Here is a 24,323-nt window from a genome sequence, read left to right as displayed (position 1 = left end):
GTTTAGGTCACCTAACAGTACGAGCTCTGAAGATAGATGGGGGGCAATCAATTCACATGTGCAGGAGTGAACCCGATCGAACATCTCTGGAGAGACCGGAAAATAGCTGTGCAGCGACGCTCCCCATCCAACCTGACAGAGTGAGAGGATCTGCAGAGAGAATGGGAGAAACTCCCCAAATACAGGTGTGCCAAGCTTGTAGCGTCATACCAAGAAGACTTGAGGCTGTAATCGCTGCCAAAGGTGCTTCAACAGAGTACTGAGTAAACAGTCTGAATACTTATGTAAATGTGATATTTCATTTCTTTTAATTTTCTATAAATTTGCAAACATTTATAAAGTCCTGTTTTTGCTTTGTCATTATGGGGTATTGTGTGCAGATTGACGAGGAAAAAAAGCAATTTAATCTATTTTAGAATAATGCTGTAACGTAACAAAATGTGTAAAAAGTCAATGGGTCTGAATACTTTCTGCACTGTATGTTGGTGTATGTTTGTATGAGTTGTACGTGGAGAGTAAAAGCTACCTGGAGCAGTTGCCACAGTCTTGCAGGATGTCATAGGAGCTGTTGATGTTAGTGAAGTAGAACTGAGTCTGTATCGTCACACAGCTGGTCTCTCTGGAGTCCATCCCCTCTGCCTCCACCTCATCTTCAACACACAGACATAGCCAAATACATATTGATGTGGACACAGATAATCACTAGTACACTCTAGTGTTGCAATCACTGTCCTTCATAAAAAAACAGATATATAGGACAGTGATATAACATAGAGCACCTCTGCAGAAACCACAATATCTCGACTTTGTACTCACCTGTGACAAACCAACTGTGGTAGACCATTCCATAGAGCAACTGCTGAAATAGGGACCTGGGTGGAAAGGGAGATTGTTTAAAGGATGTTGGTAGTGCAAATATGTGGCTCTGTTTAAGTAGTGTGTGTTTCAGGCAACAGTATTCTTGTATTCTCTGGTCTTACCAGGCAGCTGCTGATGACCACCAGGCCAGGTTCACAAAGTCTGCAATGGTGGGCTGATGGGACAGAGAAAGAAGGGGACACATGAACACAAGGACATTGACTGTTCACCATTTTAAATTAGCTAGCTATCAAGCATTCATTCATCCATTATTACAGATGGGTGATAGCCGTGTCTTATTTATTTTGTATTTTTTTGTATTTTACCCCCTTTTCTCCCCAATTTTGTTCTCGTCTCATCGCTGCAACTCCCCAACGGGCTCGGGAGGCGAAGGTCGAGTCATGCATCCTCCGAAACAATACCTGCCAAACCAAGCTTCTTAACACCCGCCCGCTTAACCCGGAAGCCAGCTGCACCAATGTGTCGGAGGAAACACTGTTCAACTGATGACCGGAGTCAGCCTGCAGGCGCCCGGCCCACCACAAGGAGTCACTAGAGCACATTGAGCCCAGTAAAGCCCCCCTGGCTGAACCCTCCCCTAACCTGGACGACGCTGGGCCAATTGTGCGCCGCCCTAGGGGACTCCCGATTAAGGCCGGTTGTGATAAAGCCCGGGATCAAACCTGGGTCTGTAGTGATGCCTCTAGTACTGCGATGCAGTGCCTTAGACGCTGCGCCACTCGGGAGGCCCGATAGCCGTGTCTTTCATTGTTGAATGTGTGAAGTCCTTACCACAAAGACTACTCTTGGTGCAGCTCCGGTGTTGCTGCTTGGCACGGGGTCACACACAGACTGGTAGTCAAAGGACTGCTTCCGGTTGTAAAAGGAGTTGTTGTAGAGAGCATGCATCAGGTAGGGGTCCACCTCACTGAAGAACATGCCAATCTGTGGAAGAGAGGAAACAGAATTATACAACATGCCCCAAAGTCAAGGATAGACTGGGTTCAATAAAGCTTTGTAGTAACTGTCAGGACATGTCACCTTGTTCCAGTGATCCTTCTGATTGGACATGATCAGGAAACCACCGTCATCCACCAGGTAACAAAGAAGGTCCTGCATGGACAGGCGCAGATGGACAACCATGACGTCATGAGACCCCAACTGTTAGTCTGTTTAACTCACAACTATGTCTTAGCTTCATGCATATAGTACCATTGAAAACATGATAGTAGCATTGTTCACAGTGGTGTAGTGATGCCTGGAGAAGTGAGTATACTCAAATTTTGCTAAATAATTCCCAAACGACCTTCCCTGTGCAAAGAATTATATGAGAAACATTGAAAAATCCCATATTGATCTTTCACAATCAGGCCAAACCAAAATGTACTGTGCAAGTAGACTAATAGTAGTCCTACCATTGAAACAGATACATCAGGCTGTCAACTGAGTCGATTCTTTTTTTTCAGGTTTTTGCTCTGAAAGTCACAGTTTTTTAATAGAAAAACAAGAACAAGAACATTTGATGTTCTAAGTCCTCAACAATGCTTAAACCACACCAGGAGACCAATTTTGAGGTCTAGGAAAAATGTAGTTACCCTTTAATTCAAGTGCCAGGCACCTAGCACTGTTGTTTGGTTAGTGGTGTTTCTGTAGCATATGAGATGGAGTTTGTAAAACAAATGGCCACTGGATTGATGCAAGTAATTATGATATAATTCTGCCAGGTAGACATAGGCTAGTTAACATTTAATTGAGAAGGTTTTTTGGAAAGCCTTTCCATCTACCAGAAGACAGTTTGTCACACCTTGATCTGTTTCACCTGTCCTTGTGATTGTCTCCACCCCCCTCCAGGTGTCGCCCATCTTCCCCATTATCCCCTGTGTATTTACAGTTGAAGTCGGAAGTTTACATACACTTAGGTTGGACTCATTAAGACTCATTTTTCAACCACTCCACAAATTTCTTCTGAACAAACTATAGTTTTGGCAAGTCGGTTAGGACATCTACTTTGTGCAAGACACAAGTAATTTTTCAAACAATTGTTTACAGACAAGATTATTTCACTTATAATTCACTGTATCACAATTCCAGTGGGTCAGAAGTTTACATACACTATGTTGACTGTGCCTTAAACAGCTTGGAAAATTCCAGAAGATGATGTCATGGCTTTAGAACCATCCTATTGGCTAATTGACATAATTTGAGTCAATTGGAGGTGTACCTGTGGATGTATTTCAAGGCCTACCTTCAAACTCAGTGCCTCTTTGCTTGACATCATGGGAAAATCAAAAGAAATCAACCAAGACCTCAGAAAAAAATTGTGGAACTCCACAAGTCTGGCTCATCCTTGGGAGCAATTTCCAAACGCCTGAAGGTACCACTTTCATCTGTACAAACAATAGTACGCAAGTATAAACACCATGGAACGCTCAGGAAGGAGACGCATGTCGTCTCCTAGAGGTGAACATACTTTGGTGCGAAAAGTGCAAATTAATCCCAGAACAACAGCAAAGGACCTTGTGAAGATGCTGGAGGAAACAGGTACAAAAGTATCTATAGCAACAGTAAAAAGAGTCCTATATCGACATAACCCGAAAGGCCGCTCAGCAAGGAAGAAGCCACTGCTCCAAAACCGCCATAAAAAAAGCTAGGCTACGGTTTGCAACTGCACATGGGGACAAAGATCGTACTTTTTGGAGAAATGTCCTCTGGTCTGATGAAACAATAATAGAACTGTTTGGCCATAATGACCATCGTTATGTTTGGAGGAAAAAGGGGGAGGCTTGCAAGCCGAAGAAAACCATCCCAACTGTGAAGCACAGGGGTGACAGCATCATGTTGTGGGGGTGCTTTTCTGCAGGAGGGACTGGTGCACTTCACAAAATAGATGGCATCATGAGGAAGGACAATTATGTGGATATATTGAAGCAATATCTCAAGACATCAGTCAGGAAGTTAAAGCTTGGTCGCAAATGGGTATTCCAAATGGACAATGACCCCAAGCATTCTTCCAAAGTTGTGGCAAAATGGCTTAAGGACAACAAAGTCAAGGTATTGGAGTGGCCATCACAAAGCCCGGACCTCAATCCCATAGAAAATTTGTGGGCAGAACTGAAAAAGCGTGTGCGAGCAAGGAGGCCTACAAACCTGGCTCAGTTACACCAGCTCTGTCAGGAGGAATGAGCCAAAATTCACCCAACTTATTGTGGGAAGCTTGTGGAAGGCTACCCAAAATGTTTGACCCAAGTTAAACAATTTAAAGGCAATGCTACCAAATACTAATTGAGTGTATGTAAACTTCTGACCCACTGGAGATGTGATGAAAGAAATAGAAGCTGAAATAAATAATTCTCTCTACTATTATTCTGACATTTCACATTCTTAAAATGAAGTGGTGATCCTAACTGACCTAAGACAGGGAGTTTTTACTAGGATTAAATGTCAGGAGTTGTGAAAAACTGAGTTTAAATGTATTTGGCTAAGGTGTATGTAAACTTCCGACTTCAACTCCATACCTGTTGCCAGTTCGTCTTGTTTGTCAAGTCAACCAGCGTTTTTGTTCTCAGTTCCTGCTTTTCCCAGTCTCTCTTTTTCTCGCCCTCCTGGTTTTTACATTTACATTTTAGTCATTTAGCAGACGCTCTTATTCAGAGCGACTTACAGTAGTGAATGCATACATTTCATTTCATGCATTATTTTTTTTGTTTTTGTACTGGCCCCCCGTGGGAATCGAACCCACAACCCTGGCGTTGCACACACCATGCTGGCGTTGCAAACACCATGCTCTACCAACTGAGCCACAGGGAAGGCTGGTTTTGACCCTTGCCTGTCCTGACTCTAAGCCCGCCTGCCTGACCACTCTGCCTGCCCCTGCCCCTGACCCTGAGTCTGCCTGCCTGCCAACCTGTACCTTTGCCCCACCTCTGGATTGTTTGACCTCTGCCTACCCTGACCCTGAGCCTGCCTGCAGTCCGGTACCGTTGCCCCACCTCTGGCTTACTGACCCCTGCCTGCCTTGACCTGTCTATTGCCTGCCCCTGTTGGAATATTAAACCATTGTCAATTCGACGTGTCTGCATCTGGGTCTTACGTTGATTCCTGATAAGTTAGGCCTATCATAAGCATCACTATCTATTAACTGTTCCTTAATTGTTTGAAACTTGGATGTTGGAGGTAATTATTTTAAGGCATTATCCTAGTCATATTAGCAACCCATGATAGTTGTTGCATCTTTAGATCTCCCCTCTCAACATTTCTAAGGAATATTTCCATCTCTGTCCATGAAACCAATTGCATGTGCGGTGGGCATTTTAGAATGTTGTTTTCACACAAATTGCATTTTGGAACATTCACACCGTTCTAGGCCTACTGCCGTGTGCACATTGCTGCACTGAAAATGTGAAGAAATAATAATTGATCAACATTTTAAGCTAAACAGCATTATTAATTGATACGGCGTATACCTACACTACTTTGATAAGCATCCTGGGGATTAAGAAGTGAGTATACGCAATGCCCACTGAAAAATAAGTGGGTATTTGGCATATACCTGCATATACCCTCCACTACACCACTGATTATTCTTTATCTTACTTCGCTGTTGGCTTCACAGTCCATCTCACAACCACTGGTTGGTCCACACTGTCAAAAACAAATAATCATCAACGATAAGCAAAAAATACATTTCATATGTTTGTGTGTGGGTTTAATTCCTGGTTGTCCTTATGTTTGTTACCGTTTGTTGGACTTGGCGGTTGTCACTTGTTGGACTTGTTTGGTTGCTAGCCAGGATCTTGAATTTGTCCACCCAGGCCTCAAGGTCCAGCTTTACTCCAACCACTAGTCATACACAGAGGGAGAGACATTGAGATATACCCAAATAAATGAGAGAGAAGGGGAGAGTGTGCATGAGAGAGAGAGAGAGAGAGAAGACAGAGTGGGAAAGAGAGAGAGACAGATATTTTCCTCCTACCATGACAAAAATATTTCCCTCCAAATACCTACTTCAGATGTACTCTCTTAATTTGACCATGATAATAATCCTGCAGCAACAGGAAATGTGAATTAGTATGTGGATTATAATTAATGGACATTTTTGTAGGTGTTGATATATTTTGCATTATCAAAAATTATCAACTTTACAAGAGTTTTTACACCTTGAATACACTACAATTTACATTACCTGCTGTGCAAGAAAGTCCTCTGCGACAACAGAGTGATCAAATTAAGATTTTAAATCCTGCAGTGGATTAATACATCAAACTACTCCATACTAGCCCCACATTCCCATGTGCTACACCTCCAACAATGCTAATGAACCCTTCCCTCTCAGAGTCCCAGATTCCCAGTGAGGTGCGGCACAGCTCACCTGCAGGTTTGATGGTTTTCCCTCCCACTGTGATCTCCACTGCAGTGCTGACCAGGATTCCTATAGTGTCGTTCTCTGGGTTTAGCAGCTCATCATTCACTTCATGGGAGAAGGAGAAGAACGAGAAGGAGAAGAACGAGAAGGAGGGATGGAGGAGGGAGGGAGGGAGGAAGGAAAGAAGGGGGGAGGGAGGGAGGAAGGGATGGAGGAGAGATGGAGGAAGGAGGGAGAAAGGATGGAGGAGGGAGGAGGGAGGGAGGAGGGAGGGAGGAAGGATGGAGGAGGGAGGAAGGGATGGAGGAGAGATGGAGGAAGGAGGGAGAAAGGATGGAGGAGGGAGAGAGGGAGGGAGGAGGGAGGAGGGATGGAGGAGGGAGGGAGGGAGGGAGGAAGGATGGAGGAGAGAGGGAGGAGGGATGGGTTAGGGAAGGATGGGGGAAGGATGGAGGAGGGATCGAGGAGGAAGGAGGGAGGAGGGAGGGAGGAGGGATGGAGGAAAGAGGGAGCAGGGACAGGGGGAGGGAGTCAATAACAAATAAATCAACAGAACAGATCCCATAAAGGCTTTAGTAGTACAGTAGTGTCTGGGTGGAGGTGAGACAGATGATGACTCACCGGTGCGATAAGGCGCTCTGAAGATGTAGCCCTTGTTGTCCAGACTGCGGCGGTAATAGCTGGCATTAAAAGGCTCAGGGTCCTCTTCCCAGGTCTCAGCAGCCCTGAGGATCAGCACAACATTAAAACTCACGGACAGAGCCAGGGCCAGAAACGGATAAACTGTAAGGTATACTGGCAGATACCTTGGTCCAAGCTATCCTGGATATTTAATTCCGGTTTATATGTTTACAAGCACAAAAAGTAATTTAGATACGTTTATGCACTTGACTTTGCCCTTCACTTTGGTCCAATGTTTGGGAGGTTTTACATGCACATCCAATGTACTCTAATACATACAACTTTGAAGAAAGGTTTGGTGGTAGATTAAGACTGGACTCACTTGTTGGGAAACACTCTTGTAATCCCTCCGTCTGTTGCAGCAAACACTGCCAGAAAGCCATATCTTCAACACAGAATAGGAGAGTGAGAATACAGGAAGTACCCAGACTCCGGATATAACACATAGTACACATGCAGTCCTCTACTCACGTGGTGAGGTCTTTGGTCTTCCACACCTTCTCCACCAGCTGTCTGATGATGCCAGTGTCCAGGATGAGGTTATGAAGGAGCAGGTTGTCACCTGGGTTAGACCACAGTGAGAAGGGGACATGCTTTAGAAGGCATTGTGAATGGCAGCAAATTGTTGATTGTGACTGTGCATTTAAATACTGTGTATAGCGGTCAAATGTAAACAATGAGAATTCTGATCATGCCATTACATTCCTACAAGTGGCGAGGTTACTGTAAGAAGAGGGAACTGGAGAGATGGAGGGACTCACATTGTTTGGAGTCAGGTGTCACCTTCTCCATGAGAGCGATGAAGTTGAGCAGGAACTCAGTGTTGTTGTTGGAGAGCTCTAGCTCGTTGCAGTATTCCCTGAGGACATTCAGCGGCAGCATGTTTTTTTTGACCCAAGAACAGTTGAGAACAAACACACAATATGTGTCTGGCTTCTCATATTCTCTGAGCGGGTATATGGACAGCTCTTACTTACAATGCCCAGATGCACATTCCCAAACACTCTCACAGCACACAAATCCATAGAAACTCATACGCATGCATGTCCTGCGGCTGTCAAGATATTCAAACATGCCTACAAGACAGACTGTCAAGAGTGAAATATGGAGTGAAGGGCTGGTGAACGCAACACACTGGCAGCAGACAGAGTGAGTGTACTTGTCAGTCTTTCAGCATGGAGCTGGGAGCTTTACAGGATGAAGGTCTGATCATGACAAAAAGAAAACATGCAAAGGGGGATTTCATTCACCTTTTTATACACATTATACTGTATATCTTTATTTACTTCAAGTAGGTATTCTCAAGATTACATACTGTATTCATACTGCAGTCACAAACACACCTTGGAATATGCATACACACAAAACCATGCAGCACCAACTGGTGACATGCAAAGTATGTGAGGTAGCACAGGAACAGTTCTGGGGGCAGGGAGGGTAAGTTTTGTGATGGGAGGGGTTACTTTGGGGCAGGAGGCGAGAAAGATTGAATGCACTGAAATTCCCAAAATGTAGACTATATAAATTCTGTTGTCAGAAACGGTAAAAAACAAAAACACAAGTGACGCTACACTCCTCACTTTGTCAACAAAGAACGCACAAAGTCAAACCATGATATGAGAAAACCAACAGCAATGACACTACAACAAAATAATCGAAGGCACAGTCTTGAACACCACAAGAAAAGAAATGCGAGGTGTGATTGACAATAACAAATGACCAGTGGCTGAGGAGATTTATTGGTGTGACGTTAAAGTGTTGGGGGTTGAAGGAAGGTGGTGGAAGTGAACAACAGAGTAATGTTGTGGGCTGAAGGTGGTGGAGACACTACAGTGAGGACCATCAAAACAAATGGGAAGACAGCAAGCATTCACACAGGGCTACCTGGGAGCTATGAATACATGTCCTTCAGACTCAAAACTGTTTGGCAGCAGAGATTCAAAATCTGCAACAGAAAGGGGAAGATTATCTGGGAAGAGCCATGAGCAGAGCAGTGGGGGGTTCTGGGTACACAGCGGCTGTTCTTCAGGGGTGCAGGGAACGCGGAAGGGAGTTACCATAGCAACAACGAAGAGGAATCATGGGGGATACACCAGCGTTAGCCAATATGGTGCCTCAAATGCAACCTGACTCTGCCCAGCACTCCCTTCTTTCACATTTTCCACTTTAGTTCATTACCATTGAAAAATCATAACCAGATGAATCCAGCCATTTTGATTTCAAGTTAATTGTTATTTTTTTATGTCGGAGAACTGACTTCCATCACACATCATGAGGGGAAGTGAGTTCTCAGACAGATCAACCCATAATGAGTGCATTTCACAGGCAGGCATCAACATGGCCAACTATTGCAGGGGGAGGTGGGTGGCGCAGGGGTCCCGATGGAAGTGGTCATCCCTCAGACTGGCAGGGGACACGGCTCCAAGAGACACACAATCAGGGGGAAATGCATTGCATTGTGAAGGGCATATCAAAGGGCAACTTGCTTTACCTCTAGTAAGCTAACCTTATTCATTTTCATTCAGATACATCTAACTTTTATATCTATGACTCTTAACCTCATTAAACACTGTAATAGAGCTGCTTTTATCAGACATCTTTTACATTTCAGATTATCTCTATAAAAGTAGAGAAAGTAGATGACAAGTAGATGATACATATAAATATTTGAAAACTGATAAATTGACTGCAGTGCCCAGGTAGTGTTGCACCCACAATGCCGTGCACATCCGGGTCATGTTTTTTTTTTTTTTTAGGAGGTAGAGGGCCGTTCCCCCAGCAGTCTGAGGACTGATGGGGGAGGAGGGAGACAAGCTGATGGAGACAGGGGTTACAGAGGGACGACACACGAGGCAGACACCACGGGGCGCTCTGCCACGTACCCAACAACATGAGAGGACCAGGGTGACCCACAGTGTGGCCCTAAAGAGATCTGTCAGCAGCACTAGCTGACACGGATAGGGACAATATAGGTTGAGCTAACTAACACAGTCTATTGTTCAAGGGTCAACTTCATTAAAGCTAACATGCTAATAACCTTAGTTATGCTAACATGGAGATTTAATCACCTGGGCTTAAACAGCTTGGCTACAATGCCGGTGGCCTCAGTCAAGCTAACATATTAATAGTTTACCCGCAGCAGTCATAATAATGTTGTAAATAGTTGATAAACTGTGGTGACATTCAGGTGCACTATCAATGAACTCAAATGGGACCAGCCTCAGTTATACTAATAAACAATGGGGTTAACTTCAGTTTGTTTAACTACATTATAATGACAAACAATGCTTCATCATTACAGGTAGAGCTTTGCCTGCTCTAGTGTGAGGACAGTTAATATGGAGGACGTTCTTTTGGAACCGATGGCGGCTCCTTCAACTCCTGTACACTGGTGTGAGAGTTAAGACATCCTTTCAGCTACAATGACATCGCAAGACAGCGGATAGATAGAGAGAGGGAGGAATAAAGAGATGGAGGTAGAGAAATAGTGAGAGAAAGGGACACAGAGAGATGGAGAGAGGAGACAGAAGGAAAGAGAGAGAGATGGATAGTAAAGTGAGACAACCAGTTTAGAGAGCTATCCACAGAGGGGAGGTGTAGAGAGGACAAAATACAGAGGTTTTAACAGAGAACGTGGATAATATCTGTCTTCTTTGGGTGTTTGGAGGTGTTGTGAGTGTGACTGAAGCACCAGAGACGTGGGGGTGAGGTTGGAGACTGGAGGAGCCATCTTGAGAGAGATGGGGTCTGAGCTGCAGCAGGAGTGTGGGTGAGTGGGTGGGTGTTTGGGTGGGTGGAGAGTGAGGAGGAGGAGGAGGAAGAGGAGGGTCTTGAAGGCAAGATGGGCAGGAACAGAGGCAAGCAGGCTGGGACAGGTGAGGGTGGGGTCAGCGAGGGTGGGAGGAGGTTAAGAACGTAAGGGTAGGGAACGTGGACCAATATGGAGTATACTTGCCCTTGGTGTATTGCACTGTGTGGATCCATCAGAGAGGTAGTGAGCAAGAAAAGAAAGGTTTGGGGTAGGGGGAGGGGGGGTCACAGACAATATTTTATTCAATTATTATTTGAATAAAAATATTGCTTTCTCAAAAGAAAGAAACCAATTAAGTCGAACAGACGAGAAAGAAAAGAAATGAAGAACAAACACATTTTTTGCAAGAGCAAACAAGAAACAGAATAGAATGAGAAAAATAGGAAATCAGAATGTCGAGGAACTGAAAGAAATAAGAAACGGTAAAGGACAAAACCGGCACGGTGAAAGTTAACCATGAAACCCCCAAATAGACGTAACAGAAAGAACCAGGAAAAAAGTGGAGCAACAGGGTCTGGAGAAAGAAAGCATGAGAGAGATAACAGGTGTCCCCATTCAGACCCACTAAACCCCCACAGAGGAAGGAAGGACAGACCCTCATCACGGGCCGTGGGAGTTTATCTACTGAATGATTCCAAAGCTGAATACAAAACAGCAACAAGGAACAGTCCAACAGAAAATAATCCCATATCTTGGAACTCAACAGGAAGACAACTCAATACAAATCATAACAAAAACTAAACAGAAAAGAGTGAAAAGCATGCCTGTTTTCACGGGTTTGGAAACATTAAAAAAACATGTTTATGAACACATACGCTTCAGAATCATTGCTTGTTGGTGGAGAAGAGGCGAGAGCATTTGGCAAAGAAAATAAATAGCACAAGATCACCATTATTTTCACCTTAGTAACACAGTAAAACCACAGCTTTCACCTTTCTGCTAGTTCAGGTTTTTTCTTCAACAGTTGTGAAGAAAAAAAAAAATCACCATAGTTAACAGCACAGTATGAAGACAAGAGGGTAGATAGAGGGGGCTGTAGATAAAGGAGGCTGTATAAGAAAACGTTTTACTCCCATTATATCCTTGTCACTGTCACAGGGAAGGAGAGGGGGGCAAGGAGAGAGGAGGAGAGGAGAGGGGGGGGGGGTATAGAGTGCTCCACTTTGATCGTCCCTACGATGGTGTTCACTGGAGACCCAGGGAGGTCCCAGGGGGGTCCCCTTGACTTAGTAAGGGGGGCGTAAGGTCATATTTGGGAGAGAGAGAGAGAAAAGAGAGATAGAGAGTGGGCTGGTGTTGGGTGTCTCCTGGTACTTACACTGCACCTGCAGGATCTGGTCACTCAGGTTAGCCTTGATGTGGTTCTCACTGTATGTGGGCAGTACCAGCCCTAGACTGGAGTAGTGAGGCAGACACACAACCACATCAGAATCACATTATATCTGCCCTAATATATACACACACAAATACACACAGAGCCTTGAACAAACATGACATCATTCCCTAATTGGGAGGTGTGAACAACCTGCACTCACACAACAAAATAGGTTCAAATGTTCAAGCTTAATGACGGGCTTATAGAATTGAAAAGAGGGACATTGCTCAGAAACCAAACAGCTGGCTCCCAGCCAACAGAGATGCAGTAAAAATCCTCATCAGGCATTTCTAGGACTATTGAATATCATCAAATTTAATTTTCAGTGTTGCTAGGAGTAAATATCATTATAATTCAACCTCAACCGTTCAACCTAGTTTTGGAGATTAATAAAATGAAAAAAGCATGCAGTTCATTTGTGTTTAGGATCCTACTAGTGTTCTTTCACAAGAAAAAGGAGTGTCTTAATGTTGATTCAGGTGAATAATCCACTATGTAGACAGCAGGCACATTAATAACCTGAGTGTATTCTCTAAATGTACACACACCAGTGGTTGATGACTGATGCAGGAAAGCAAGTTTCTAGATCACAGGGTTATATACCTTATCACAGGCTCAGTTCAAGGTCAGATGATGTCACTCCTATGGTCAGGTGAGAGTTGGATTTCACTCATACCTTCAGGTCCGATCTCCGTCTTACCGCCAGGGTCGTAGTTATTAGCGCACACCGTTGCAAACCGTAACCAAACATTTTGTACCGAATTTTTTTTTGCAAACAAAACAAGTTTTTTATTGGACAAGTTCAGGTAGTCTCTCCCGTTTCGGTTTCGATCCAGATGAAGGCTGGTAGTTTAGCACTCACCTGTAATCTGTGCCCTCCACTGGAGTCCAGGTGTATGTCCGCATGGCCTCATCAATGTACCTCTGAAATCAGACAACAACATCAGATCACCCTGATCAGCACCATAATCACTTCCTCAAACACAACCTGGACTACAGTACAAGTTACAATTTTTGTCATTACTCAGTTATTCTGGATGGTGCCAGTATGGATCATGGCTAAGCCTCATATTTCTGGATGGTGCCAGTATGGATCATGGCTAAGCCTCATATATCTGGATGGTGCCAGTATGGATCATGGCTAAGCCTCATATATCTGGATGGTATCTGGATGGTGCCAGTATGAATCATGGCTAAGCCTCATATATCTGGATGGTGCCAGTATGGATCATGGCTAAGCCTCATATATCTGGATGGTGCCAGTATGGATCATGGCTAAGCCTCATATATCTGGATGGTGCCAGTATGGATCATGGCTAAGCCTCATATATCTGGATGGTGCCAGTATGAATCATGGCTAAGCCTCATATATCTGGATGGTGCCAGTATGAATCATGGCTAAGCCTCATATATCTGGATGGTGCCAGTATGGATCATGGCTAAGCCTCATATATCTGGATGGTGCCAGTATGAATCATGGCTAAGCCTCATATATCTGGATGGTGCCAGTATGGATCATGGCTAAGCCTCATATATCTGGATGGTGCCAGTATGAATCATGGCTAAGCCTCATATATCTGGATGGTGCCAGTATGGATCATGGCTAAGCCTCATATATCTGCATGGTGCCAGTATGGATCGTGGCTAAGCCTCATATATCTGGATGGTGCAAGTATTAATCGTGGCTAAGCCTCATATATCTGGATGGTGCCAGTATTGATCATGGCTAAGCCTCATATATCTGGATGGTGCCAGTATTGATCATGGCTGAGCCATATATTGATGACTTACCTCATCAACTGACTTAATGAGAGTCTTGATTTTCTTTTGCCCTGATTTGCCATCAATCATTTCTCGACGGATCTGAGGGAGAGAGAGAAACAGACAGAACAGGAGGAAGGCAAAAAAGAGATGGAGAGTTTCATATACTTTAACAAAAATTAACTGTGACATTTGATTCAACGGTTTGGTCATTGGACCACTGTCATACAGCTGTAGTAACCATGACAATGTTAGAGATGTGTGGGTGTTTAGTTGTCTGAACTGTATTTACCTCCTCCTTTTTACTGTCCTCTAGTTCAGCATCCAGGAAGTCCAGGGTGACAGGTTCTCTGAAGTTAATGATCTGAGAGACAGACAGGCAGCCAATCAGACAGACGGAATAATACCAGTATCTGGGTAGAAAAGTCAAGAAAAAGTCAGAACAGAGGAATACTAATGATGTAGAAAAAGAGTCAGGAAGAGTCAGGGGGAAAATCTGGGACATAGAAATAGAATGAAGCCTGTTCTATTCATTCTATTACTATGGTCTGGGTCCTACCTTAGGTTGCAGGATGGGATGCATAGAGGACAGTCTTGATCCTACCTTAGGTTGCAGGTTGGGGTGCAGGAGCAAATAGCCATTTTGGTCGATCGCAAAGGTGTATCCATTGGCTCCAAGCTGTAGGGAGAGAAACGAGACTTAGAACCAGTGAAAAAATATATAATTTTTCTGCTTCTGTGTTGTGTGTGTGTGTGTGTGTGTGTGTGTGTGTGTGTGTGTGTGTGTGTGTGTGTGTGTGTGTGTGTGTGTGTGTGTGTGTGTGTGTGTGTGTGTGTGTGTGTGTGTGTGTGTGTGTGTGTGCATTCATCTGTGTGTGTCTGTGTGTACCCTGTATGTTGGTGTCTTCCTCTTAATTTCGTTGATCGCAACATCCACTCCCATGACACCAAGGACAAGCTGCGTCTGTATAAAAACATTCCAGTTAATGGTTCCTGATCAACTATATGAGCATCTACACCTCTGTCACTGATCATGTCATCACACCATCAGTCAGCCTCTCACATTACGATAGCAGAGCCAGAGACTGCACATTCGCACATGCGCACGCACGCACGCACACGCACACGCACACACACACACACATACACACACACAGGGGCGTTAGACTGACTGCTGAAAAGCTGTCCTCACCATCTGTGATTTATTACCATGTGTACATCTGATTAATCGATATCTACACCTTATGCCAGCTGATTAATGTATATCTACATCCTAGAACTGAATCAATTTGTCATACTGACGTAGGATCTTAATTTTAGCCAGTTTGTTACAGCAGGAAAATAATCCGGCAGCAACAAGAAATGTGAATTATTATGTGGAACCTTTTGTAGAGGTTGATACATTTTTTGTACGGGAAAATCAAGAAGGCTTCAGAAGCCTTTTTCATCCCCCAAATACACTCGTTTTACATTTCCTACATTACCAGGAAAGTTCTCCTGCAACAGGGTGATCAGATTAAGATCTTACATCTGTAGCAGCATCAAATTATTTTTTGTTGTTGAGATGACTGTGTTTTCAATTAGTTTTCTATGGGATACTAGATTTATAAGGCATCTGGTTGCAGTTCCCATGGCTTCCACTAGATGTCAACAGTGTTTAGAAATTGGTTGATGTTTTTCCTTTGAGAAATGAAGAAGTAGCTCTTTCCTTTCTGAGTGTAGAGCCAAGTGGACTGTTTTGTTTGGGGCGCGCGACCTGGAACTCGCTCCACTTTCATTTTATCTGCTATTGTACACAGTATATTCCATCTGCCATTTCACCGGATGTTGTCAAATCGATCCCGCTAACGGGATTTGATCCATAAGAAGTTAATTAATTAATTAATTAAGAATCTGACACTTTTTTTCAATTTTTGCCTAAAATGACATACCCAAATCTAACTGCCTGTAGCTCAGGACCTGAAGCAAGGATATGCATATGCTTGATACCATTTGAAAGGAAACACTTTGAAGTTTGTGGAAATGTGAAATGAATGTAGGAGAATATAACACATTAGATCTGGTAAAAGATAATACAAACCAAAAAACATGCATTTTCAAAAAAAATAAGTTTCATCATCTTTGAAATGCAAGAGAAAGGCCATAACATAATATTGCAGTTTGGGCACAATTTAACAGTGTGTGTGCAAAGTCTCAGAATGATCCAGTAAAGCATTGCAATACTGGACAATATTTCGTATCAAGTCTGCCCAAAAGTGCCTAATATAGAGAACATACAAAAATGTTATGGTAATACAACATTAAAGTTTACACACTCCCAGGAATGGATAATTAGCTTATACACTAACTTTCACACATCTAGATGGCCTGTGGGACCCTCAGGATTACAAATCAGAGCAAGATTACTGAATGTAAGTACATTATTTACCTTCAGAGGTGAATGTATCAAACCAGTTGCCGTGATAAAAGTTTTTTGTTGTTGTGCACTCTCAAACAAATGCATTGTATTTTTTCACTGTTATAGCTACTGTAAATTGGACAGTGCAGTTAGATTAACAAGAATTTAAGCGTTCTGCCCATATAAGACATGTCTATGTCCTGGAAGGTTTGCTGTTACTAACAACATCATGCTAATCACATTAGCGCACGTTAGCTCAACCGTCCAACGGCATAGGGACACCGATCCCGTAGAGGTTAAACAAATCAAAATCAAAATATATTTTATATTTGCAAGTCTTCAAAGTAGCTACCCTTTGCCTTGATGACAGCTTTGCACACTCTTGGCATTCTCTCAACCAGCTTCATGAGGTATTCACCTGGAATGCATTTCAATTAACAGGTATGCCTTGTTAAAAGTTAATTTGTGGAATTTCTTTCCTTCTTAATGCGTTTGAGCCAATCAGTTGTGTTGTGATTAGATAGGGTTGGTATACAGAAGATAGCCCTATTTGGTAAAAGACCAAGTCCATATTATGGCAACAACAGCTCAAATAAGCAAAGAGAAATGACAGTCCATCATTACTTTAAGACATGAAGGTCAGTCAATTTCAAGAACTTTTGAAAGTTTCTTCAAGTGCAGTCGCAAAAACCATCAAGCGCTATGATGAAACTGGCTCTCATGAGGACCGCCACAGGAAAGGAAGACCCAGAGTTACCTCTGCTGCAGAGGATAAGTTCATTAGAGTTACTAGTCTCAGAAATTGGCAATTAATTGCACCTCAGACTGCAGCCCAAATAAATTCTTCACAGAGTTCAAGTAACAGACACATCTCAACATCAATTGTTCAGTGGAGACTGCGTGAATCAAGCCTTCATGGTCGAATTGCTGCAAAGGAACCATTACTAAAGGACACCAATAATAAGAAGAGACTTACTTGGGCCAAGAAACACAAGTAATGGACATTAGATCAATGGAAATCTGTGTCCTTTGGTCTGATGAGTCCAAATTTGTGATTTTTGGTTCCAACCGCCGTGTCTTTGTGAGACGCAGAGTAAGTGAACTTATGATCTCTGCATGTGTGGTTCGCACTGTGAAGTATGGAGGAGGAGGTGTGATGGTGTGGGGGTGCTTTGCTGGTAACACTGTCTGTGATTTATTTAGAATTCAAGGCACATTTAACCAGCATGACTACCACAGCATTCTGCAGAGATACGCCATCCCATCTGGTTTGTGCTTAGTGGGACTATCATTTGTTTTCAACAGGACAATTACTCAAAACACACCTCCAGGCTGTGTAAGGGCCATTTTATTACGTTTGCAATCACAACAAATTATTTGCTCAGACCCCAATCAAGGATCATCAAAAGCCATACAATAAATTCTCAGACAACCCAAAGATTCCTAGATGCCCTTGCAGACACCATCCACCTACCCAAGGACATCAGAGTACAACAATCGGTTAACCACCTAACCGAGGAACTTAATTTAACCTTGCGTAATACTCGATGCAGTCGCACCCCTAAAAACAAAGAACATTTATCATAAGAAACTAGCTCCCTGGTGTACAGAAAATACCAGAGCCCTGAAGCAAGCTTCCAGAAAATTGGAACAGAAATGGCACTACACCAAACTGGAAGTCTTCCGATTAGCTTGCAGTATCGAAGAGCCCTCAGTGCTGCTCGATCATCCTATTTTCCAACTTAATTGAGGAGAATAAGAACAATCCAAAATGTCTTTCTGATACTGTCGCAAAGCTAACTAAAAAGCAGCATTCCCCAAGAGAGGATGGCTTTCCCTTCAGCAGTAAAAAATTCATGAACTTCTTTGAGGAAAAGATCATGATCATTAGAAAGCAAATTACGGACTCCTCTTTAAATCTGCATATTTCTCCAAAGCTTACATGGGCTTGCTCCTATCTATCTTTCTGATTTAGTCCTGCCGTACATACCTACATGTACGCTACGATCACAAGGCGCAGGCCTCCTTATTAACCCTAAAATTTCTAAGCAAACAGCTGGAGGTAGGGCTTTCTCCTATAGAGCTCAATTTTTATGGAATGGTCTGCCTATCCATGTGAGAGACGTAGACTCAGTCTCGACCTTTAAGTCTTTATTGAAGACTCATCTCTTCAGTAGGTCCTATGATTGAGTATAGTGTGGCCCAGGGGAGTGAAGATGAACGGAAAGGCACTCTAGCGACGAACCACCCTTGATGTATTCTGCCTGGCCGGTTCCCCTCTCTCCACTGGGATTCTCTGCCTCTAACCCTATTATGGGGGCTAGTCACTGGCTTACTGGTGCTCTTCCATGCCGTCCCTAGGAGGGGTGCGTCACTTGACTGGGTTGAGTCTCTGATGTGATCTTTCTGTCCAGATTGGCGTCCCCCTCGGATTCGTGCCGTGGGGGAGATCTTCTTGGGCTATACTCGGCCTTGTCTCAGGGTAGTAAGTTGGTCGTTGAAGATATCCCTGTAGTGGGGTGGGAGCTGTGCTTTGGCAAAGTGGGTGGGGTTATATCCTGTCTGTTTGGCCCTGTCAGGGGGTATAGTCGGACGGGGCCACAGTGTCTCCCAACCCCTCCTGTCTCAGCCAGCTGCAATAGTTTATGTGTCGGGGGGCTAGGGTCAATCTGTTATATCTGGAGTATTTCTCCTGTCTTATCCGATGTCCTGTGTGAATTTAAGTATGCTCCCTCTAATTCTCTCTCTCTTTCTCTCTCTTTCTCTTTCTCTTCTCTCGGAGGACCTGAGCCATAGGACCATGCCTCAGGACTACCTGGCCTGATGACTCCTTGCTGTCCCCAATCCACATGGTCGTGCTGCTGCTCCAGTTTCAACTGTTCTGCCTGCGGCTATGGAACCCTGACCTGTTCACCGGAAGTGCTACCTTGTCCCGGACCTGCTGTTTTCGGCCCGCTCTCTTTACCACACCTGCTGTCTCTAACTCTGAATGATCGGCTATAAAATGCCAACTGACATTTACTCCTGAGGTGCTGACCTGTTGCACCCTCTACAACCACTGTGATTATTATTATTTGACCCTGCTGGTCATCCATGAACGTTTAAACATCTTGACCATGTACTGTTATAATCTCCACCCGACACAGCCAGAGGAGGACTGGCCACCCCTCAGAGCCGGGTTCCTCTCTAGGTTTCTTCCTAAGTTCCTGCCTTTCTAGGGAGCTTTTCCTAGCCACCGTGCTTCTACATCTGCATTGCTTGCTGTTTGGGGTTTTAGGCTGGGTTTCTGTATAGCACTTTGTGACATTGGCTGATGTGAAAAGGGCTTTATAAATACATTTGATTGATTGATATTTGACCAAGGAGAGTGATGGAGTGCTGCATCAGAGGACCTGGCCTTCACAATCACCCGACCTCAACCCAAAGGAGATGGTTTGGGATAAGTTGGACCGCAGAGTGAAGGAAAAGCAGCCAACAAGTGCTCAGCATATGTGGCAACTCCTTCAAGACTGTTGGAAAAGCATTCCTCATGAAGCTGATTTGTTTAACACGTTTGTTTAACACATTTTTGGTTATTACATTATTCCATATATGTTATTTCCTAGTTTTGATTTCTTCACTATTATTCCACAATGTAGAAAATAGTAAAAATAAAGAAAAACCATTGAATGAGTAGGTGTGTCCAAACTTTTGACTGGTACTGTATGTACAATCACTGTGTGGGGGACGTTGTCGATGCACTTATTGATGAAGCAGGTGACAGGTGGTATACTCCTCAACGCCATTGGATGAATTCTGGAATATATTCCAGTCTGTGCTAGCAAAACAGTCCTGTAGCGTAGCATCCGAGTCATCTGACCACTTCCGTATTGAGTGACTCACTGATACTTCCTGCTTTAGTTTTTGCATCTAAGCAGGAATCATGAGGATAGAATTATGGACAGATTTGCCAAATGGAGGGCGAGGGAGAGCTTTGTATGCGTCTCTGTGTGTGGAGTAAAGGTGGTCTAGAGATTTTTTCCTCTGGTTGCACATGTGACATGCTGGTAGAACGGATTTAAGTTTGCCTGTATTAAAGTCCCCGGCCACTAGGAGCGCCGATTCTGGATTAGTATTTTCTTGTTTGCTTATGGCCTTTTACAGCTCGTTGAGCGCGGTCTTAATGCCAGCATCAGTTTGTGGTGGTAAATAAACGGCTATGAAAATATAGATAAAAACTCTCTTGGTAGATAGTGTGGTCTACAGCTTATCATGAGGTACTTTACCTCAGGCGAACAAAATACCTCGGAACTTCCTTAATATTAGACATAGTGCAGCAGCTGTTATTGACAAATAGACACACCCCCCCCCCCCTCGTCTTACCAGATGTAGCTGTTCTGTCCTGCCGATGCATGGAAAACCCAGCCAACTGCATATTATCCGTGTTGTCAATCAGCCATGACTCGGTGAAACATCAGATATAAAAAAAAAAACATGTCCTGTTGGTAGGATAGTCTAGAACGGATATCATCCAGTTTATTCTTGTCACGACTTCCGCCGAAGTCGGTCCCTCTCCTTGTTCAGGCGGCGTTCGGCGGTCAACGTCACCGGCTGTCTAGCCACCGCCGATCCACTTTTCATTTTCCATTTGTTTTGTCTTTGTTTTACACACCTGATTTCAATCCCACAATTACTGTTTCATTATTTAACCCTCTGTTCTCCCATGGGTTTTTGTGAGTGATTGTTTATTGTATTTTCAGTCTGTCATGGTTTGCGTGTATTTGTTACTTTGTATATTTTACATTTTGAGTAAAAGTACGTTAATTACTCATATCTGCTTTCCTGCGCCTGACTCTCTTCCCCAGCCACACATAGGACCCGTTACAGAATCACTCACCTGAAGAATGAACTCCCAGTTCCAGTGGAGGAGCGCGTTCAGCAGCACGCGACCATGTTGCATCGTCTGGGCACTGCCATGGATCGCGTGCTGCAGACTATGGATCGTTTGGAGAGAGGAGGAGGTTTTTCAGCGCCTCCACCAGTCCCACTACAACAGGTCCCACTGTTCACCCCTCCTTCCCCTGGTCCCAGTGGGATTCGACTCGCGCTCCCGAGGGAGTATGATGGGACGGCTGCCGGATGCCAGGGTTTTCTACAACAATTGGAGCTCTACCTGGCGACCATCCACCCGGCTCCTTCGGGGTGTGAGAGTGTGTCTGCCCTCGTCTCCTGCCTCTCAGGCAAAGCCCTGGAGTGGGCCAATGCCGTATGGTGTGAGGGAGATGCGGCGTTGGATCATTACGCAGAGTTCACCCGCCGCTTTCGGGCAGTGTTCGACCACCCGCCTGAGCGGCGGGTGAACGTCTGTTCCACCTGAGACAGGGGACGAGGAGCGCTCAGGATTTTGCCTTGGACTTACGGACCCTGGCCACCAGCGCGGGATGGAACGACAGGTCCCTGATCAATCACTACAGGTGCAGTCTGCGCGAGGACGTCTGTCAGGAGTTGGCTTGCCGAGACACCACCCTCACATTGGACCAGCTGGTGGACATGTCCATCCGGCTGGACAACCTGCTGACTGCCCGCCGACGTCCGGATCGGTACCTGTCAGTTCCATCCCCCAACACCTCCGCTCCGACGCCCATGGAGCTGGGAGGTGCTGCACTTAGGGCGACCGGAGGAGGGGCCATTCCCTGCACCATCTGTGGCCGCAGAGGGCACACTGCTGGTCGGTGCTGGGGGAGTTCCTCAGGGAGTAGAGGCAGCAGGCAGGGCACTATCGTGTCACCCCAGGTAAGTCGGCACCAGGCTCAGCCAGATCCCCCTGTTGCTCACATGTATGTGTTTATTTCATTTCCTGAGTTTTCCCCGCATTCCCAGCATAAGGCGCTAGTAGATTCAGGCACAGCTGGGAATTTTATTGACCGTTCATTTGCTCATAGTTTAGGGATTCCCCTTGTACCTGTGGATATGCCCTTCCCTGTGCACGCCCTAGATAGTCGACCATTAGGGTCAGGGCTGATTAGGGAGGCCACCGCTCCACTTGACATGGTTACGCAGGAGGGTCACAGGGAGAGAATCAGTCTCTTCCTTATTGATTGTCCTGCGTTTCCCGTGGTGCTGGGCCTACCCTGGTTGGCCTGTCATAACCCCACTATTTCGTGGCAACAGAGGACTCTCAAGGGGTGGTCACGAGAGTGCTCAGAGAGGTGTGTGGGGGTTCCCATTGGTGCGACTACGGTGGAAAGTCCAGACCAGGTCTCCACCGTGCGCATCCCCTCAGAATATGTCGATTTGGCTCTCGCCTTCTGTAAGAAGAGGGCGACTAAATTACCACCCCATCGACGGGGGGATTGTGCGATAAATCTCCTGGTAGACGCAGCACTTCCCAGGAGTCACGTGTATCCTCTGTCACAGGAGGAGACGGCAGCTATGGAAACATATGTCTCCGAATCCCTGGGGCAGGGATACATTCGGCCCTCCACTTCACCTGCCTCCTCAAGTTTCTTTTTTGTGAAGAAGAAGGATGGGGGTCTGCGCCTGTGTATTGACTATCGAGGGATCAATCAGATCACAGTGAGGTATAGCTACCCGCTGCCTCTCATCGCCAGTGCGATCGAGTCAATGCACAGGCGCGCTTCTTCACAAAATTGGATCTCAGGAGCGGGAGGGGGGGGACGAGTGGAAGACGGCATTTAGTACCACCTCAGGGCACTATGAGTACCTTGTCATGCCGTACGGGTTGATGAATGCTCCATCAGTCTTCCAGGCCTTTGTTGACGAGATTTTCCGGGACCTGCACGGGCGGGGTGTAGTGGTGTATATTGACGACATTCTGATATACTCCGCTACACGCGCCGAGCATGTGTCCCTGGTGCGCAGGGTGCTTGGTCGACTGTTGAAGCATGACCTGTACGTCAAGGCTGAGAAACATCTGTTCTTCCAACAGTCCGTCTCCTTCCTAGGGTACCGCATTTCCACTTCAGGGGTGGAGATGGAGAGTGACCACATTTCAGCCGTGCGTAATTGGCCGACTCCCACCATGGTAAAGGAAGTGCAGCGGTTTCTTGGGTTTGCCAACTACTACCGGAGGTTTATCCGGGGTTTTGGTCAGGTAGCAGCTCCCATTACCTCACTGCTGAAGGGGGGACCGGTGCGACTGCAGTGGTCGGCTGAGGCGGACAGGGCTTTTGGTTACCTGAAGGCTCTGTTTACCTCGGTTCCCGTGCTGGCTCATCCGGATCCCTCTGGCGTTCATAGTGGAGGTGGACGCGTTCGAGGCTGGGATAGGAGCCGTGCTCTCTCAGCGTTCGGGCACACCACCAAAGCTCCGCCCCTGTGCTTTCTTTTCGAAGAAGCTCAGCCCGGCGGAGCGAAACTATGATGTGGGGGACCGGGAGCTGTTGGCTGTTGTCAAGGCTCTGAAGGCGTGGAGACATTGGCTTGAGGGGGCTAAACACCCTTTTCTCATCTGGACTGACCACCTCAATCTGGTGTATATCTGGACGGCGAGGAGACTGAACCCTCGCCAGGCAAGGTGGGCCATATTTTTTACACGTTTTGTTTTCACTCTATCCTACAGACCAGGTTACCAGAACGCTAAGGCAGACGCACTGTCTCGGATGTATGACACAGAGGAGCGGTCCATGGATCATACTCCCATACTTCCAGCCTCTTGCCTGGTGGCACCGGTGGTGTGGGAGCTGGATGCGGACATCGAGCGGGCGTTACGCACAGAGCCCACTCCCCCCAGTGTCCAGCTGGGTGCCTGTACGTTCCGTCTGCTGTCTGCGACCGTTTCATCTATTGGGCCCATACGTCACCCTCCTCTGGTTATCCTGGCATCGGGCGGACGGTGCGTTGCCTTAGTGGGAAGTACTGGTGGCCCACCTTGGCCAAGGACGTGAGGGTTTATGTTTCCTCCTGCTCGGTGTGCGCCCAGTGCAAGGCTCCCAGGCACCTGCCCAGAGGGAAATTACAACCCCTACCCGTTCCACAACGGCCGTGGTCGCACCTGTCGGTGGACTTCATGACGGATCTTCCTCCCTCACAGGGCAACACCACAATCCTGGTCGTTGTGGATCGGTTTTCTAAGTCC

At 45.5% G+C, this 24,323-nt stretch overlaps 1 protein-coding gene across 4 annotated transcripts in view; it reads right to left on the bottom strand.

Annotated features, from left to right (window-relative positions):
• LOC106566000 (voltage-dependent calcium channel subunit alpha-2/delta-2) overlaps positions 1-24,323 on the bottom strand; it is a 329,019-nt gene that overhangs the window by 13,345 nt on the left and 291,351 nt on the right. For 2 of the 4 annotated variants that reach the window (XM_045691870.1, XM_045691872.1), the window contains 19 exons: positions 14,738-14,812; positions 14,408-14,527; positions 14,141-14,212; positions 13,879-13,950; positions 12,950-13,011; positions 12,031-12,107; positions 8,786-8,846; positions 7,663-7,760; positions 7,373-7,463; positions 7,224-7,286; positions 6,842-6,945; positions 6,227-6,325; positions 5,594-5,697; positions 5,452-5,499; positions 1,900-1,971; positions 1,651-1,803; positions 981-1,033; positions 817-872; positions 527-650 (listed from right to left, as the gene is read on the bottom strand). In XM_045691870.1, coding sequence (XP_045547826.1) covers positions 527-650; positions 817-872; positions 981-1,033; positions 1,651-1,803; positions 1,900-1,971; positions 5,452-5,499; positions 5,594-5,697; positions 6,227-6,325; positions 6,842-6,945; positions 7,224-7,286; positions 7,373-7,463; positions 7,663-7,760; positions 8,786-8,846; positions 12,031-12,107; positions 12,950-13,011; positions 13,879-13,950; positions 14,141-14,212; positions 14,408-14,527; positions 14,738-14,812 — 1,604 coding nt within the window. Of the gene's footprint in view, positions 1-526; positions 651-816; positions 873-980; positions 1,034-1,650; positions 1,804-1,899; positions 1,972-5,451; positions 5,500-5,593; positions 5,698-6,226; positions 6,326-6,841; positions 6,946-7,223; positions 7,287-7,372; positions 7,464-7,662; positions 7,761-8,785; positions 8,871-12,030; positions 12,108-12,949; positions 13,012-13,878; positions 13,951-14,140; positions 14,213-14,407; positions 14,528-14,737; positions 14,813-24,323 lie in introns of all 4 variants that reach the window. The other 2 variants (XM_045691873.1, XM_045691871.1) reach the window with 2 other exon arrangements.

This window comes from Salmo salar, chromosome ssa12, assembly GCF_905237065.1.
Source record: "Salmo salar chromosome ssa12, Ssal_v3.1, whole genome shotgun sequence".
Taxonomy (NCBI): Eukaryota; Metazoa; Chordata; class Actinopteri; order Salmoniformes; family Salmonidae; genus Salmo; species Salmo salar.
The sequence above is the reverse complement of the archived record's forward strand: the minus strand, read 5'-3'. Positions and strand labels throughout refer to the sequence as shown.